Genomic DNA, 15,895 nt, shown 5'->3' with positions numbered 1-15,895 from the left:
CTGTTCTTGGGGAGGGTGGGGGTCAGGGGAAGCTTGACTTTGTCTTCGTCAATAAACTCTCATTTACATAAAATGAAGTTTGTGCCTATGTACTTTGTTCCCAGAGTGACAATCTAGGACAAGACACAGCTGGCCAAGGGAGGGATGGGCATTAATAAGCATTCTATTAGAACTTGCCTTTTGGCTGTCCTAACCCTCCCAGGGATTTAGCCAGATGAAATTAAGATTGGCCTGAGGAAGGATCATATGTCTCAGAGGCTCCTCTTAACCAAGCCCCCATCACCATCACCACACAGGCATTTCGCCGCAGGCAGGGAGTGCTCGCAGGAGCCCATCCATCTTCCCTGGCAGGTCCCCTGCTAGGACCCAAAGCAGATGGTCCAGGGGCAGGCAGCCAGCCAGGCACAGGGGCAGAAGGAGCACAGCAGAGCTTCTCGTCAGTGTCCTCTTACCCAGGACGTTCCACTAATGAATTTATAAAAGCGTCTCAGATCTGCACTCAGGGCCTGCATGTTCCCAAGTGGATAGAATTAATGCTGCTTTCAAGCAAACTTCCCAAGGAGTTCATATCTAATCACCTGCATTTGTGTTGCGGGGGGACACGTGAGCCAGGTGTGGTCAAGCTAGAGGCCCTGCCCCTGGTTGTGATGAGTGGACAGCGTCTGAAGTCTCCCACAGCCTGGAGTGGGGGAAGGAGGCTGAGGGATCCAATGCCCAGATGCCCTGAGCCTCTCTCACCAGTAGAGTGAGTGTAGGTAAGGTGCTTTGCACCATGCTTGGCAGAGTAACTGCTTTTATTACGTGGATGTCCAGACACCGTGAACAAACTGCCTTTGGCAGCTAGGAACTCTCGGAGCTCTTGGTTGTCTCCACGGGCTGGCTGCAGTTAGGCTGCGCTCTAATTGGAGTAACACTTAGGGTGGTGTGGGGTCAGAGTCAGAGATATGAAGAGGGAGGGGCCTTACTGAGGTCTCATTGGGTTCACCAGCTGAGAGTGTCAATTTTGGCCCAGAAAATCCTTAGGACAGAAGCTTCCAACTCTTGGGTGCACATCGATATCACCCAAGAGCTTTCACAAAAGGCTGATGATTCTTGGCCAGACGGGTGGGGCCTGGGGCAATCTGCATTTCAGAAGACTCCTCAGATGTTTCTAGAAGTGCTGGATTGAGACTCACTGCCAGAGAAAGACTCACACTTGTCTGCCTCCTGCCTCTCCTGCAGTAATGGTGCTCTTGTGGCAGTTGAAAAACGGTAAAGCACTTTCATGCACAAGACGCGCGAGATGCCTGCCCATTCGTGAATGGAGAGCGTTATCCCCGTTTTTCAGGTGAGAGAAGGCAAAGCCACGTCTTCTGATTCCCTCTGTCCTTAACTACTACAGCTTCCCTTCATCTGTGCCACCAGGCCAAAAGCCAGCCTTGCTAAGCCCCTGAGGTCCCAGTGTGTTCAGTCTCCAAAAGCAGGGTATACTGGCCCCCAGACCTCCACCTGAGATTGCACCATCCTTCTCTGCCCCCACCCCCCGCCACCAGAGATCTCAGGTACATTGTTTCTGAGGCCAGAAAACAGCTGAGGACTCCCGGGTTGGAGCCTTCCTACTCCCACCTCATGCACTGATGCTTTTTCTGGTTTTGCCTGGACCCAGATTTCTTTTCCTGCCACCCCCAGCTCCAGGAGGCAAGAGCCTGTTTATTTTAATACCTGGTGTGGCACTTGGGAAAGATCACACCTCCCCCGTCGTTACCCATTTCTGTCTCCTGAACACTAATCCTAGAATCCCCACCAGCCCCCAGACATGTTATTAGCAACAAGGATGTTTCTTGAAAAGTTTCCGAGTTGGCTCCAAACTTGCCATCTCAGTTTCCCATTTAGCTTTTGCCCTGCTGTTCTTGATGCTGCCAACAAGAGGAAGACTAATTTAGGGATTGGTTAGACCCAGATGGACTTCATTTCCGGAATTATCCTTTTGAGACAGGACTGCCCCAATACTCTGGGACTGAGAGAACTCCACTACCCGCCTTCTCCCACTGGGTAGGTATTAGAGGAGGATATTCTAGTCTAGCCTAGCCTCTGGCTTTCCCTCCCTTGTTTCATTCACTCTCCACTTATGGTCAAAGGCCCCAGGATCTGGCTAGCCAGCTTCTGAAAGCCAGTGGGATCCTCGGCTACAATGGAGCAAGGGCGGCGGAGTGGCAGGTTCGAGTCCTCATCCTCTCTGTCCCGCTCCGTGTCTGGGCTTCAGATGCTGCAGGTGGACCCATGCATTCCATGCCCTTAAACCTCAGGCGTCCTCAGCTGAACCAAAGCCACAGACTAAGGACAGAGCCTCTCAGGCTTTTTCACCAAGGTAATCCTAATCATAGAAGACAGTGAATAGGCTCCTAGGGGCGTACATCCTTAGACCAAAGTGACTCTCGGCGAACCAAGATGATTTAACCGAGTCTTAAATTCAGGCACATTTTGCATCTTATGTTAATATTATGGGTTTGTTTTTTTATGTAAGATATAATGCTTTAAATGACCCATCACTGCAAGCCAGTGTGAGGCCCCTTAATGAACCTGTGGCTTTGTGTTCTCCTAGTATAGCTAAGTTGAGAATTCTGAGAAGCCTGGCCGCAAGGTGTGTGTGAGCATTGCATGATTTCTCCTTTCTAGTCTCCCTTGGGCTGAAATAGAACCAGAATGGCGGGCCATAGCCTGGGGGAGTAGACATAAATTCTGGGATCCTTGGGCGGGGTAAGGATGAAAGATTTTCAAATACCGTGGGGGGATTGGTAGTGCCCTGGATGATTTAATCAAGTTGAGGAGTCTCTTGGTTGACTTGGTTGACCGTTGCAATTCCGCAGGGCCAGTAAATCTGATGTCTCCAGAACAAAAGTGGCACTCCAGGAGGGGCCCCCGCCTCCTTCTCAGCCCTCCATTTGCTTCTAGCTGCCCTGGCCCTTCTCTGCAAAGCCCTACCCAGCACCCGGGAGCCGTCTTAGCATAACTGGAAATGGAAACGCTTTCCCAAGGTCATGTTCAGCCTTCCCTCTGAATGGCTGTGTCTCTAAAACAGAAAAGAAAAACGAAAGGCCACACAGTGAGACTCCACGCCAGGCACTGCGTTACAGACTCTACACACCACAGGCTCATTTATGCTGTGGGGACAACTGATCACCTCTTCATTTTACAAATAAGGCATAGAGTTCAGAGCGGTCAAGTAATTTGCCTTCAGTCGCGTAGTAAGTGGTAGGGCCAGGACCTAAATCCAGATCTGCTTGATTCTGAAGCCCAGGCTCGTAACCACTGTACTCTCTGTCTGGACGGGAGAGGGAAGGGGAGCGACCGGGAGGGTGCTCAGCCCGCTAGTACTAGAAAGAATAGGAAGGAAGTCACAGTGCAGTGCGGGATGCTGGGTCCAGGGGTAAAAGCACTCGGGAGATCTCTCCCAGCTTCCCCCTCCTCCTCCCTGCACCACTGACCAGGTTGCTGCCCTGCTTCAAAACGCTTACAGGCTATCCCAGCCAAACAGGGCTAGATCCCAACTCCTTCCTCGGCAGTCAAGGCCTTCGTGACTTCACCTCCACCAACCTCTCAGCCTCCTCTCCCTGTGCTTCCAGCCCCCCGCCCCCACTGCCATGCCTGTCTGTGTCCTGGACCCCCTTCTCAAACCCCTGTAATTGCTCCCAACTTCTCTCATCTGAACCCTCCTCTTCCACACCCTCCCCGACCCTGGCACCCGAAATCCACTTCTTTCAAGGTTTCTTCCTTGAAAGTTGCCTCCTCCGAAGCCTCCACTGACTCCTCTCCCTAGTTGGCCTGCTCCCTCTACCCATCCCCAGAACCTTGACTCTGCACACATCACATACTCGCGCCACGTGTGTGCTTCTGGCCTCCCTGATGAACTGTGGGCCCCTGGCCAAGTTCGTCAGTGGCTGCCCCTCTAGAGACTCCCGATTTTTGTCTTCCGCATTTTACACTTCAGTAAGACCAGTCACTCAGCCTGTCTCAGCCTCAACTATCTCATCTGTAAAACGGGGGAAACAGAATCTACCTCATAGTATTGTGAGCGTTAACTCTGAAGATGCAGGCAAAGCTGAGAGCACATGGCCTGGCACATACTCATTAAATGTTAGCTACCCGTGAGGAATGACACTGACCACGACTGTTTTAGAGTAAATACACGGGCGATTCTGCCCTCTCCCCTGGCAAATGCTGGCATCACCCCCTCTGGAGAGGAGAGGGGAGGGGAGCAGTCGTTTCAGGGGATGGAGGTCATTCGTTGGCCTGGGATGAGCTTTGCTTTGCCAGCCTGCTCTGCTCTTCTTTCCCTGCTGCAGTGAGGGGTGAAAATGACCGCCCTTCGCAGTCCTCCGGTGCGGTGGCGGAGAGGAGTCTGGATGCCTCTCTAGCACACGGTGCGAGGCACACAGTGGGCGACCGTCCAATGACTGAACTGGGGAGGGTCAGAAGAGACCTAGAGAGGGAACCTGGGGTGTGTGGCGGGGGTGGGATATGGAGTGAAGCCAAAGGCTTTAGGGCCTCTCCGGTCCCTTTCTCCCAGCCCTCCAGGTTAGAGCTAAAAATACCGCAGGGAGAGTCGGGAGGGGTGAAGGTCGAGGCTCGGGATTAAAGAATTTGTCCAGGGCTTCCCAAGTGAATATGGCAGGCTCAGGGACCCAGCAGAACGCCAGCGGGGCACGCCCCCCCCCGCCCCCCGCCCCCCGCCCCGCTCCCGCCTCCTCCTCCTCCCAGCGCGAGCGGGCGGCGCGCTCCGGAGGGAGAACCGGGCTGGAGGTGTCCTACCCACTCGGCGGCCAGCACCTGCTCCCCCCGCGCCCGCCCTGAGCCCGCCCAGACTGCGCAGCCGGGGGCGCTCCCACCTCTCTCCCCCCGGGCCGGGGAGCCGGGGGGCAGCACCGGAGCCCGGGGGGAGCGCGGCCCCACCGGCCGGCCGGCCCGGGCTGGGGGTAGCTAGGACGGCCCCGGGTAAGCGGCGGGAGGCTGGGCGAGCGGGCGGGCCGGGGCCGGGGTGGGTCGGTGGGGGAATGGGGGGGCGCGACGGGGGCGAGGAGGGAGGTGGGGGCCGGCGGACTGGCGGGGAAGCGGCGCGGGGCGGCCACGTGAGAGCTGGTGCTGGCGGGGTGGTGAGGGGGGTTGCCTGCGAGGTGCTGGAGGCGGAGAGCAGGCTGGGCTCCGGCATCCCCCTCACCCAGAACTCCCACCAATCAGGTCATAGGGAGCTCAGCATCCTCCGACGCCCGCACCCACCCACTCCCACATGAATGTGATGGGGACAGACAGCGGGCAGACGTGTGACTCGGCCCACGGGACCTGCAAAGCCCCCGCCCTCAGTCTGGGGCTGGGACTCAGGCGTCCAGGTCCAGGGAAGAGGAACCAGAAGCAGGCTTTGGCCCCAGTGTATGTCCCCGGGCGCTGTCTGCAGACTCACTGCAGAGCACAGGCCTTGGGGAGGGAGGCTCAGGGGCCTGGGCCCTGCCTCTCCGGACAGCCCTCTTCCACCCCCACCCAGCTGGGGATGTTGCATTAACAAACACTTAGACCCAGGACCCCCGCCTGGGAAGCGGGAGGGGACACCAGTCACCTCTGAGTCAGGGCCTGGTGACTTCCAGGAGGCTGTCCCCAGCCTAGGGGCCTCTCTGGCACCCCCTCCCTGGCTCTAGCGCTGTGTCCCGCTTTTATTTCCCAGCTATTCCCCCAGAAAGGGTTGATTTCAGGGCAGGGAATGGGTTATCCAGGAGAATCTGCAGGTAGGCTACATCCTAGATCCCTCTAAGTTGCCACACCCAGGGGGAGGCCGGGACACTTCTGGCATTCTTTGCCTTCTCTTCCTCCCCTAAGGTGCCCCCTCCCCACCTGCTTGTGCTGGTTATGTAATTAACCCAGCTGAGGCTCTCTGCCATGCTGACAGTGTCCAGGGATGCCTGAGAAGCCCAGGGCCCTGGAGGGATTTATGGGGAGGAGGGGCTGGTACTTCCCCCAGTTGGGAGCTCACAGAAATAGAGAAGCACTTGTTGGGAAGGGACACTGCATGGGACAAGAAGGAGATGAGCGTCCTAGTCTTAGTTGACAGCTCAACTGGCTATGTGGTCTTCACATCCCTAAATCTGTGGGGGTTTTTTTGGTTTTGTTTTTACCTTCAATAAAATGGGGAGAATTGCACACACACACACACACACACACACTACATGTACGTGAGCAACAGTGCAGTAGTGCAGAGTGACCCATCTGGGATGGCTAGGAGGTCCCATTGTGATCAATGAGTGAAGGACCCCTGTGCATAACAATGGCCACTGTTTATTGAACACCTACTCCGGCCTCACAACACCCTATGGCCTCACAACACCCTATGACGTTCCTTGCCAAAGATCACACTTTAGGTGAGTGGCAGAGCGGAGAATCCAATGCTGGTGGACCTCACTCCAGATCCTGCCATTGGTTTACTATGCTGTATGTGCACATGCTCTGTGGATTGGGTCCTGTGAACCAGGACGGACTGGACTGAGGGACATTGTGCTGTGAGCTGTGCATATGTGGAAAGGGCATGCATCCACAGAGAAAACATGCATATGTGCTGGAAAGCATGGCCCCATCCAAACCCAGCGAACCCATCTGCCTTGGACCCATTTAGCAGGCACTGGTGTCACCCTCCTGGGAATAGTCCCCAAACAGGAGGTCTCAGGCATGTACCAGCCTCCCTGGTCACCATCCTCAACAGAAAGAGAAGGCACCTGGCTAAGAGGCTTACTTGGATTATCTCAGGAATAGAGGCTAATGATCCTTCTTTGTAAGTGTGCAGAATGTGGCTCAGATCCACAGCCAGGAAACATCAGAGCTGGATTTATACCCATGCTCTAAAGTCATTGAAACTGAGCAAGAATGAGCTAACGAATCCATGTCAAGGTTCAATCCTGTAGCAGCCCTTTCCCAGGCACCTGCTGCATGCCAGGTCCTCTGAGCTCAGGGGGTTGCCAGATAATCAGACCCAGCCCTTGGCCTGTGGCCTACGCCAGCTAGAATCCCTAAGCTTGGAAGCTGAAGTAATGCAACATTGTAGAAAGGAGTAGCCCGCCTTTCCCAGCTGTGTGCCTGGGCTCGTGTCTCCCTCCCTCTGGGTCTTCTCTCCAAAGTGGGAATACCTATTACCTGGGGATACTGTATCGACTAAGGATAACCACGTGGGCATGCTGACTTAGAGTAACTGCTCCACAGGTGTCACGCTCCACAGAGCCAAAGTCATCGGCCAATCCAGGGATTATCAGCAGGGGGTGCTTGGGAAGGTGGGGGGAGCGCATTTTGGGTCATCATGGTCACTAGAGGCTGCTGCTGGCAAGTACCTCCAGGCAGCTGGGGATGTGAAATGCCCTGCTCGATAAAGAATTCTCTCTCCACAAAATGCCAGGACTGCCTCCACGGAGACGCACTGGCCTGGTCTCACTCCTGAGGACCAGGAGACCAAGGCTGCGAGGCGTTGCTGTCTTGCCCCGGGCTCAGTGGGAAGGCTGGGACTTGAAGCCAAGTCTAGTGCTCTTTCCACTCCGCTCTGTGGCCTGCCTGGGTCTGGGAGTCAGACCGGCCAAAAGTCAGGTCATAATACAAGTCAAGAAAGATTGATTCCCACTGATGGGATGGACGGCAGGGAGAATGGAGAAGGAAGGATGGGGAGGTTCTGGATAGATGGGATAGGGGCTCTGGGGAAGGGAAGGCATCCCAAGTGGCAGTAGTAACAGCTCCAGTGACATTCCCCAAGGTAGAAAAGTACAGGATCTGTCCAAGGAGAAGCCAGCCCCACCGAGCCCACCTCTTGTTTCCACAGTCCAGGTGGAGGCCGCAGAGGGCCCAGGGCGAGCAGAGGCAGCGATGATTGGTCCTGACGGTGGCTGAGCCCCCAGCCCCTGGAATATGCAGCCCGGGGGAGCCCCAGGCAGCGGCGAGGACGAGGTGGCGGAGCGGGGCGGGAGGCATGGTCTCCACCTACCGGGTGGCCGTGCTGGGGGCGCGAGGCGTGGGCAAGAGTGCCATCGTGCGCCAGTTCCTGTACAACGAGTTCAGCGAGGTCTGCGTGCCCACCACCGCCCGCCGCCTCTACCTGCCTGCTGTCGTCATGAACGGCCACGTGCACGACCTCCAGATCCTCGACTTCCCGCCCATCAGCGCCTTCCCTGTCAATACGCTGCAGGTAGGGGGGTGGGGGTGGGGGACAGGGTGGAGGACAGCCTGGACCCCAACCCTCTCCTGGCTCCGGCCCTATTGCTGGCTTTGAGAACTCCGCGCTGCACCACGGGCCGCCCTACTTAGAGCCGTGCCAGGAATCCATTCATTTGTGCACTGGTTTATTCAACAAATATTTGACGAACGTCTAATGTGTACCAGGCCCTGTGGTGGGCACTGGGATAGAATGGTGCTCAAGACAGAGCAGTTTGCTCTCAAGGAACTCATAGTCTGGTGAGAAGACAAACAGTCAGCTATTACATAGTTCCATGAGTGTCATGATTGCAGGGGATGCGGGAACTAAGACAGCCCTGAAGGGGCATCTGCCCCACGAAGGTGTGTGAGGGTGGGGGTCACAGGAGGTGATGTCTCAGCTAGGTAGGATCTGGGCAGGTAAGGGTCAGTGAAGAGAAAGGCATAGAGCGCCGGATGCCTGTTAATATTCTGGGCGCTGCCTCCCGTGGCCTCAGACCCATGTCATCTGTAGAAGGGACAACAGAAGAAAAGGCTGGGACCTGGGAAAGGTGTGTTCTCAGAGACTGGAGACCCCAATCAGATCTCTTGCCCAAGGGCCTTTTCTCTTAAGTGATGCTTTGTCCCCTGACCTCAGGACTGGCCCTCGGGGCGGCCTTTCCTGCAGGGGTTGGATTCAGATGCCCCCAGTGCCCTGGCTTACAGGGTCCAGCCTGCAGGACCGGGTCCTTCTTCCTGCTCTCTACCTCTGGCTTGAGCGGGAGTCGGGTGCAGGGGGAAGCTGAGCCCTAGACATGTTGGCTCACCAAAGAAGCCCCTGACCAGAGCGCAGAGTTTCTCCAGGAAGGCTAGGCACGGTGGAGGCCCAGAGGGCACGGGCCACCGCTTGGCCAGTTGTAACTGTGCAAATACAGCAATCTCTCGGGTGGAGCTGGGGGCTGGGGAAGGGCTCAGGCTCAGCACTGTGTCAGCAACTCCGGGCAGGAGGACCTTCGCCCAACCTCAGGGACACCTGTCTCTCCCATCCTAGGTGTGGGAGCATCAGCACCAAAGACAAAAGCCTGATCCACACATCACGCCTTGGAAACAGTGAGGTCAGGGCAGTGGGTCCAAGGTCAGGTGTTCTATTTCTCCTCCAGAGGAGACTAACGGTAGCCTGAGTGGATGCTCAGATCCCGCTCTGGTCCTGTGCATTGAGCTGGGTTTATTTTTCACATTTTGTTGTGTGTTTAAATTGTAATTTCGATTTTGGAATCGGGAAGATACGATTTAAAAGCCCAAATTTTGTTAAAACAAACAAACAAAAAGTACACCCAAAGAAATCTCAGTCCCACCCCTGCTCCCTTTACCCCAGTTCTTGTCCCATTCTATAGCCATTCTCATTGGTTTTTTTATTCACACTTCCAGTTTTTCTTTACATAAATAAGAAAATGTATTCTTATTCCACTTCCCTTCTTGCATTAAAAACAAAAACAAAAACAAAACTGTCTGCACCTTTTGTTTGTTTGTTTGGGTTTTTTCTTTGTTTATTTGGCTTGACATTTTAACCTGTAGGTCTTTCCATGTCAGTATCTAGAGGTCTTCATTCTTTTTTCATGGCTACACTGTATTCCACTGGAAAGATGTACTATGAAGTCCCCTCTTGTTGGACAAGTGGGTTGTTTCCAAACTTCTGCTTCAAAACAATGCCACAGTGAATAGCCTTGTAATAGTCATTTTGTACACAGGAAGGCATATCTGTGGGATCGATTTCTGGAAATGGCATTGCTAGGTCAAAGGATAAATGCAACTGGAGTTTGGAAGGTGCCAGATTCCACACACCCCTCCATTAAGGTGCATAGTTTGTGCTCCTGTGAGGGATGTTACATGAGTGCTTGTTTCCCTAAAGCCATCAGAGTGTATTGTCAAACTTTCGGATTTTTGACAGTCTGATAGATGAGATAGGATAATCTCAGTGTACTTTTTATTTACATCTCTGCTTATGAGTGAAGTCGAGCATCTTTTCATATGTTTGAGGGCCTTTGCCTTTCTTTTTCTGAAAACTATTAATGCCTTTGCCCATCTTCCTGTTGGATCATTGGCCTTTTCTTCCTGATTGACCCTGAGTTTTGGACTCTACAAGGATGTCCAAGACGTCACCCCTGAAGCACAAGAAAGGGACTTTGGGCAAAGAAATGCTGAGACAGGATCCTGCATGCCCCAAAGATCAAATAGTAGAATCCCACTGGTTACTGTCTGAAAATAAGAATACATTCTTCCCCAAAGCCAGATGAGATCCAGCCCAGGAGAGCGGCGTTTCTAGGGTCGTCTCAGCTCTTGCTTCTGCAGCCTCTCTCCTCCTATCAGAGAAGGAAGCTAAGGTTAGAGGGCGTGTGCAACCCACCCAAGGAACAAGCAGCAAATGCATGGTTGGCACCCAGGTGGCTGAGGCTCCCTCAGCTCCTGTGTCCTCGGAACTGGACTCAGTTTCCATTGCTCCTTCTCTGTCTTGATACAGCTCCAAGATGGTCTTTTACCATCTGGAATGCTGCATGGAGCTAGCTGGAAGGCAAGCTGAGCTTTCTTACTCCCTCCCTTCAATCAGGGGTGAAGGGGCAACCCAGCCAATCGGGAGCCTTCTTTCTCTCCCTTTTAGGAGCCCCCAGAGAGGAGTGGGTGGGAGGCAGCCTGGAGGCCCCCTTGAGGAGGTAGCATGTTGGGAGAGAGGTGGGGCTGTCCCCCTCGAAGGCTGGCAGCTGTTCCCTCTCCCCAGCAGAGAGCTGGAGGAATATGGGAGCCTCTCTGCCTATTTCCCCATCCCTCCCACTCCTGCTGATCTCCGCTCCTTGCGTGGGATGGCGGAGAAACAGCGTACGCTCCGGGGTCCCAAGCTCCCAGAGGTCCTGTGTCCAGTGCAATACAGTCTTTCCTGGCCTGAGAAACCAGTTCATGGTTTTCTATGATTTTAGATTTGTCCTCAGCATCTTCCCCCTGCACCAAAGTTAAAACTCAGCACAAAGAAAAGATGCCACATCATCTCCCTGGAGAAATCCACTGCAGCAGCTTCTAAGCCTTTGAATCGGGAAGTGCTTTTCTGGAGTCGGACTTAACGCTCCACCACGGTCGCCCAAGTCTTTCCCCTTTTAATCCTCCTCTGCAGTGTAGAGCCAGCTGTAGTCCTCCATGCCTGATCCCTACCCCAGTTCAGCTCCTAAGCTGGCACAGGAGATAGGCCTGCCTCTCCCTCTAGTCGTTTGCCGGGGCTCTAGTTCCTAGAGAAAACCCTACTTCCCCTTGTCCTGGGAGGCCAGTCTTTCCACACTCTGGCTGCTTTCTGCCGCTGCCCTTGCAATTCTCATCTGCTGGCAGGTTAATTAGCTAACTCATCTCTTAAGCAATCTTCTCTTTCCTGCACTCAGGCTTGCCAGGGGCCTGTTCCGCTTGAGCCGTGGGCCCTTCCCAGAGAATTTGCCACCGGCATTCAGGAAGTTCCGTCTCCCTGGAGCTGCCCTGGGGCCCTGCTCTACATCAGCCCCCAGTAGGCATCCAGTCTCAACCTTCTTCTCCTCAGGCCTCCTTCTTCTCAACTTTGAGGGCAGAGTGAAGCCAACAGAAGGGGTACCTCAGGTAGCAATCTAAGGGCTGCGTTACAGGCAGGAATTGGGTTGATTCCAGCAGGGACCAGGTGGGATTCAGGACCGTGGAGAGTTCACCAGCCTAGGTAGTGCAATTAAAGAGCCTAGGAGGAGGAGTTATGTAAAAATGAGGAAGGCTGGACTCTGGTCCTCTCAGGAGCTCACAGCAGAAGTGGGGACGTGGGAATGGAAACAGCTCTGACCAAGGTATAATTGAACTGTTCTTAGAACACAGAAGATGAAGGGAATAGTCCCCTGCTTGCAGGAAGGCTTCTTAGAGGAGGAAGAGGCATCTGAGCTGAGGCCTGGGAAGACAGAGAGGATTTCAACAGGTCCAACAACTAGCTCAGGGCTGGGCTCGTAGAGGCGCTTAATAAATGTAATCGAACAAAGGACTGGATGGATGGATTGGGGGACAAAATGGGACAAGGCAGATCTCAGCTCCAGGAGTGCACAGGACAGACAGCGGCCCTGCCCCATCCTGGCTTGGAGGTGGGGAAGCCACACCTGAGTTGTGCCCTGGGCCTGGCCTCCTGGGGATCGGTGAGTGTGCAAGGCTTAGGGTGCAGTGTCAGGTGAGAGTGCTGTGTATGGCGGGAGGTGGCTGGGGGCACGGGGAGCCCTTATGGCTGCTCTGACCTTGGTGCTGGCTGGGGGTGTTGCAGGAGTGGGCAGACGCCTGCTGCAGGGGACTCCGGAGTGTCCACGCCTACATCCTGGTCTACGACATCTGCTGCTTTGACAGCTTTGAGTACGTCAAGACCATCCGCCAGCAGATCCTAGAGACGAGGTGAGGGGCCGGGATACACTCCACTGCCACCTCAGTGGACGCCCCAATGCTGGCCACTTCCTGTGAAAAGGGTGCAGTGGGAGGGAAACAGATCACGTGCCTCTGGTTCCCACACACACTCAAACACACACTCACGACATTTTGCCGTCCCCGTTTCTGTTAACTCATTTGGGGACCCTTACCATGGGGTGGCTAGTCTAGTGCAGTAAAGAGCAGAGGCTAGGGGAAGGAGACTTCCAGGGCGCCTCAGCCGCACGGCTTTAAGCCAGGCTCAGGTTCCTCATCTGTACAATGGGGAGAACATTAACACCCACCTTTTGCATCAGTTGCGTCAGTTACAGCGCTGCGCCCGGAACAGATGGATGGTAGTAGTAGTATTGACCAGGCACAGCCCCCCCTTCTTGAAGTCCGGGGCGTGGGGGAGGTTGTGAGACTAGACTGTGGGGTTCTGAGATTCCCACCTCGCCCAGCAGGGTGATCGGCACCTCGGAGACGCCCATCATCATCGTGGGCAACAAGAGGGACCTGCAGCGCGGACGCGTGATCCCGCGCTGGAACGTGTCACACCTGGTGCGCAAGACCTGGAAGTGCGGCTACGTGGAGTGCTCGGCCAAGTACAACTGGCACATCCTGCTGCTCTTCAGCGAGCTGCTCAAGAGCGTCGGCTGCGCACGCTGCAAGCACGTGCACGCCGCCCTGCGCTTCCAGGGCGCGCTGCGCCGCAACCGCTGCGCCATCATGTGACGCCGCGCCCCACGGGCCGCAGCCCCGGCGGCCCGGGCGGGGAGGGGCAGGAAGAGAACTCCTGGACCGCCCCCGCAGCCACGCCCTCCCCGGGAGAGGCGGAGGGCGAGAGGGAGCTTCCCCTTAGCTGCCCCGTCCTCCCCCCTCTCCCCAGTCTGTCTTCCTGGGACGGCCGCCTTTAGTGCTGTAGTTCGTGCAGAGCCCGGCCGGGCCCCTAGGAGCGCCGTCGCCCCTGGGGTTTGGGGGTGAGCGCGTGACACGGAGGGCGGGGGTGGAGAGGTGCATTCTTGACCGGGCCCGCACCCGTCACCTCCAGAGAGTGTGTCTGTCATTGTTCCGCGTCTTCTTCTCCCGTGTCTGTCTGTCTGCCCAAGCGTCAGTTGGTCCTCAGCTGTCTTACCCACCCTCGCCACCTCCAGCTTCGTTCACAGGGCTCTCATTTTATCCACCCCCTGTCGCAGGTCCCGGCAGCACCTCTTCGTGAGGCCAGCCTTCTGACCGTCAGCACCACCGGCACGGGGCGGGGCGATGCGGGTGGCCCAGGGACCACAACCGGGGTCCGAGGGTTGAAGTCCTGGATCAGTCAGGGGGAGGAGGCAGAGCTCCCCCCGCTTCCAGGGAGACCTCCCTGCCCAACAGCCCCAATAGACGCAACAAGCTACCTTCCAGCCTTAACTCGATGGTCCGTCCCTGCCGGGTGCCCCTCTCCCACTTCCTGACCCTAAAGTCAGATCACCCCCTGGGTTCAACATTTTTTTCTTGACCGAGTGTGGAGAGGGATTGCCCACAAATGATAGATTTATTTCCATGATGCCAGCGTCCAGTGGTCTGCCAGACTGGAGGATGTTTGGGGGGGAGGGGGGGTGTCTGGTGGTGGGCGGGGTGTGGAGGGAGGCAGTCAGGTCGTGCCAGGGAAGACTCTTTCTCCCCATCTGACCCCAAGCTGACTGCCCCAGACCTTGCCCGCCTTGAATCTCAGATTACCCCGATTAATCTGGGGAGGGGCAGAGCCGGGAAAAGGATTATGGGAACCCCTATGCTTGGGGGAGATATACCGGCATCCCCACCCCTGGATGGAGGCCCTCAGGATCTGACGCCCCCTCGTCCCGACACCAGTTGGCCCCATGCCTTGACTCACTCCGCCCCATTTTCTCCGGCTGCCTGGCCAGTTTCTACCTCTTGTCACCGGAGCTGATCACTGTCAGTTTTGTACCGATTTAGAAATAACAAAAGTAATGAAGATACTAGGAGTGACCTGCGGGATTACTGGGGGATTTGGAGGGTGGGAGAAATGGTGTGAGTCCTCGGCCGCCTAGCCAAGTTCTCCCTGAGGCTGAGCCCTCAGCCCTTCTCTGGTGGGAGGATAGCGAGGTCCCTTGTTAGAAGAGAGACGGAGAGAAGAGCCGAGCCTCGATGTAGCCAAGCTGTGGCCTATAGACCAGGAAACCAGGTAGCTCGGGGTGGTGATGGAGAGGAGTCTGGGGGAGGCGTCATGGGTGGCAAACTTCTCATCCAGATCCAGCGTGAGAGGGAAGCTTCGATGTTCTCTTCTGCTTCCCCAGGTGATTCCCACTCCGCTCACTGGGGGTGACGCAGCCCGACAGTGACTGCCCTGACCTTGGGCAGTCGAGTATGTTGGGGTTCTGGTCCCTGCTGTGCTGCATGACTTTGGGCAAGTGACCTGCCCTCTCTGAGCCTCCCCCTGAAGCAGAGGAGGTGGCTCCCCTCCCCCCCACACCTTGGAGTGGCTGGGAGGGTAAGGAAGAGGGGCTGCCCCCTGTCTCACCAGGGGGATGGGGTGAGTGGTGACAGCATCTCACCTGCCCCATCACTATCATCCCCCAGCTCTGAGGCACCTGAGGTGAGAGTGAGGGACCCAGGCCTCTGGCTGCCCCCTGTGGGAGCCGTTGGAATGTATTGCCTGGCTGGCCCCCTTCACCCATCCTCTCACCCCCGCTTCACCCCAGATCTTTGATTTTGATTCCTTCCGCCCCCGTTCTGAGTGTCTGTCCTTCACCCTGCCCTCCCTTCCCCAGGGTTTCCCACCACAGGGTCTGGAAGTGTGTGTGACGCCCACTGCGCTGTGATCAGAAGTCAGATTAAAAATCAGGGAGTTTTCCCTCGTTTCTGTACCAAGGTGTTGGCTCAGTTCCTGCCGTGGGAAGGAAGGGACTCCCTGCAGGGTTTCTGCCTGCTGAGCTCTGGAGGGACAGACAGTCTGGGCGATGAGGTGGCCTGAGTCCTAAAGCCCAGGCCCACCAGGCGAATGAAGGGAAAGGGAGAGAGCTGGGGACTCATCTCCTCTCCACCTAACCCCGCCAGGTGATCAAAACCATTCAGAAGAGAAGCATAACATCTCCCTCTGCCACTTTCTTGGGAAGACTTTCAGAAGTGGACACAATCCCAGCTTCTGCCTTTGTGTCTTCCTCCCACTCATGGCCGAGGCTCTGCAGCAGCACCACCACCACCCCCCCCCCGCTGGCCCACACCCATCATAACTCCAGGTGTGTCGATGTGTTAAGGAATGCTCTCAGCCAACCCTCTTGACTCAGTGATCTCA

General features: G+C 55.8%; 1 protein-coding gene across 4 annotated transcripts; it reads left to right on the top strand.

Moving 5' to 3' along the window:
- Positions 1-1,220: 1,220 nt before the first annotated feature.
- On the top strand, positions 1,221-14,171 carry RASL10B (RAS like family 10 member B). 4 transcript variants are annotated; one of them, XM_060133558.1, is made up of 4 exons: positions 1,221-1,327; positions 7,820-8,182; positions 12,467-12,591; positions 13,062-14,171. In XM_060133558.1, exons 2-4 carry the CDS (start codon positions 7,967-7,969, stop codon positions 13,333-13,335), a joined length of 615 nt encoding a protein of 204 aa, XP_059989541.1. In that variant the 5' UTR covers positions 1,221-1,327; positions 7,820-7,966; the 3' UTR covers positions 13,336-14,171. The 4 variants fall into 4 exon arrangements, with proteins under 4 accessions (XP_059989541.1, XP_059989542.1, XP_059989539.1 ...); XM_060133559.1 differs by lacking the exon at positions 1,221-1,327 and adding an exon at positions 4,775-4,971 and having other exon boundaries at positions 13,065-14,171; XM_060133556.1 differs by lacking the exon at positions 1,221-1,327 and adding an exon at positions 4,775-4,971.
- Positions 14,172-15,895: the final 1,724 nt, after the last annotated feature.

This window comes from Lagenorhynchus albirostris, chromosome 20 (genome assembly GCF_949774975.1).
Source record: "Lagenorhynchus albirostris chromosome 20, mLagAlb1.1, whole genome shotgun sequence".
In the NCBI taxonomy this organism is placed as follows: Eukaryota; Metazoa; Chordata; class Mammalia; order Artiodactyla; family Delphinidae; genus Lagenorhynchus; species Lagenorhynchus albirostris.
This window is presented reverse-complemented; position numbering and strand designations above follow the sequence as displayed.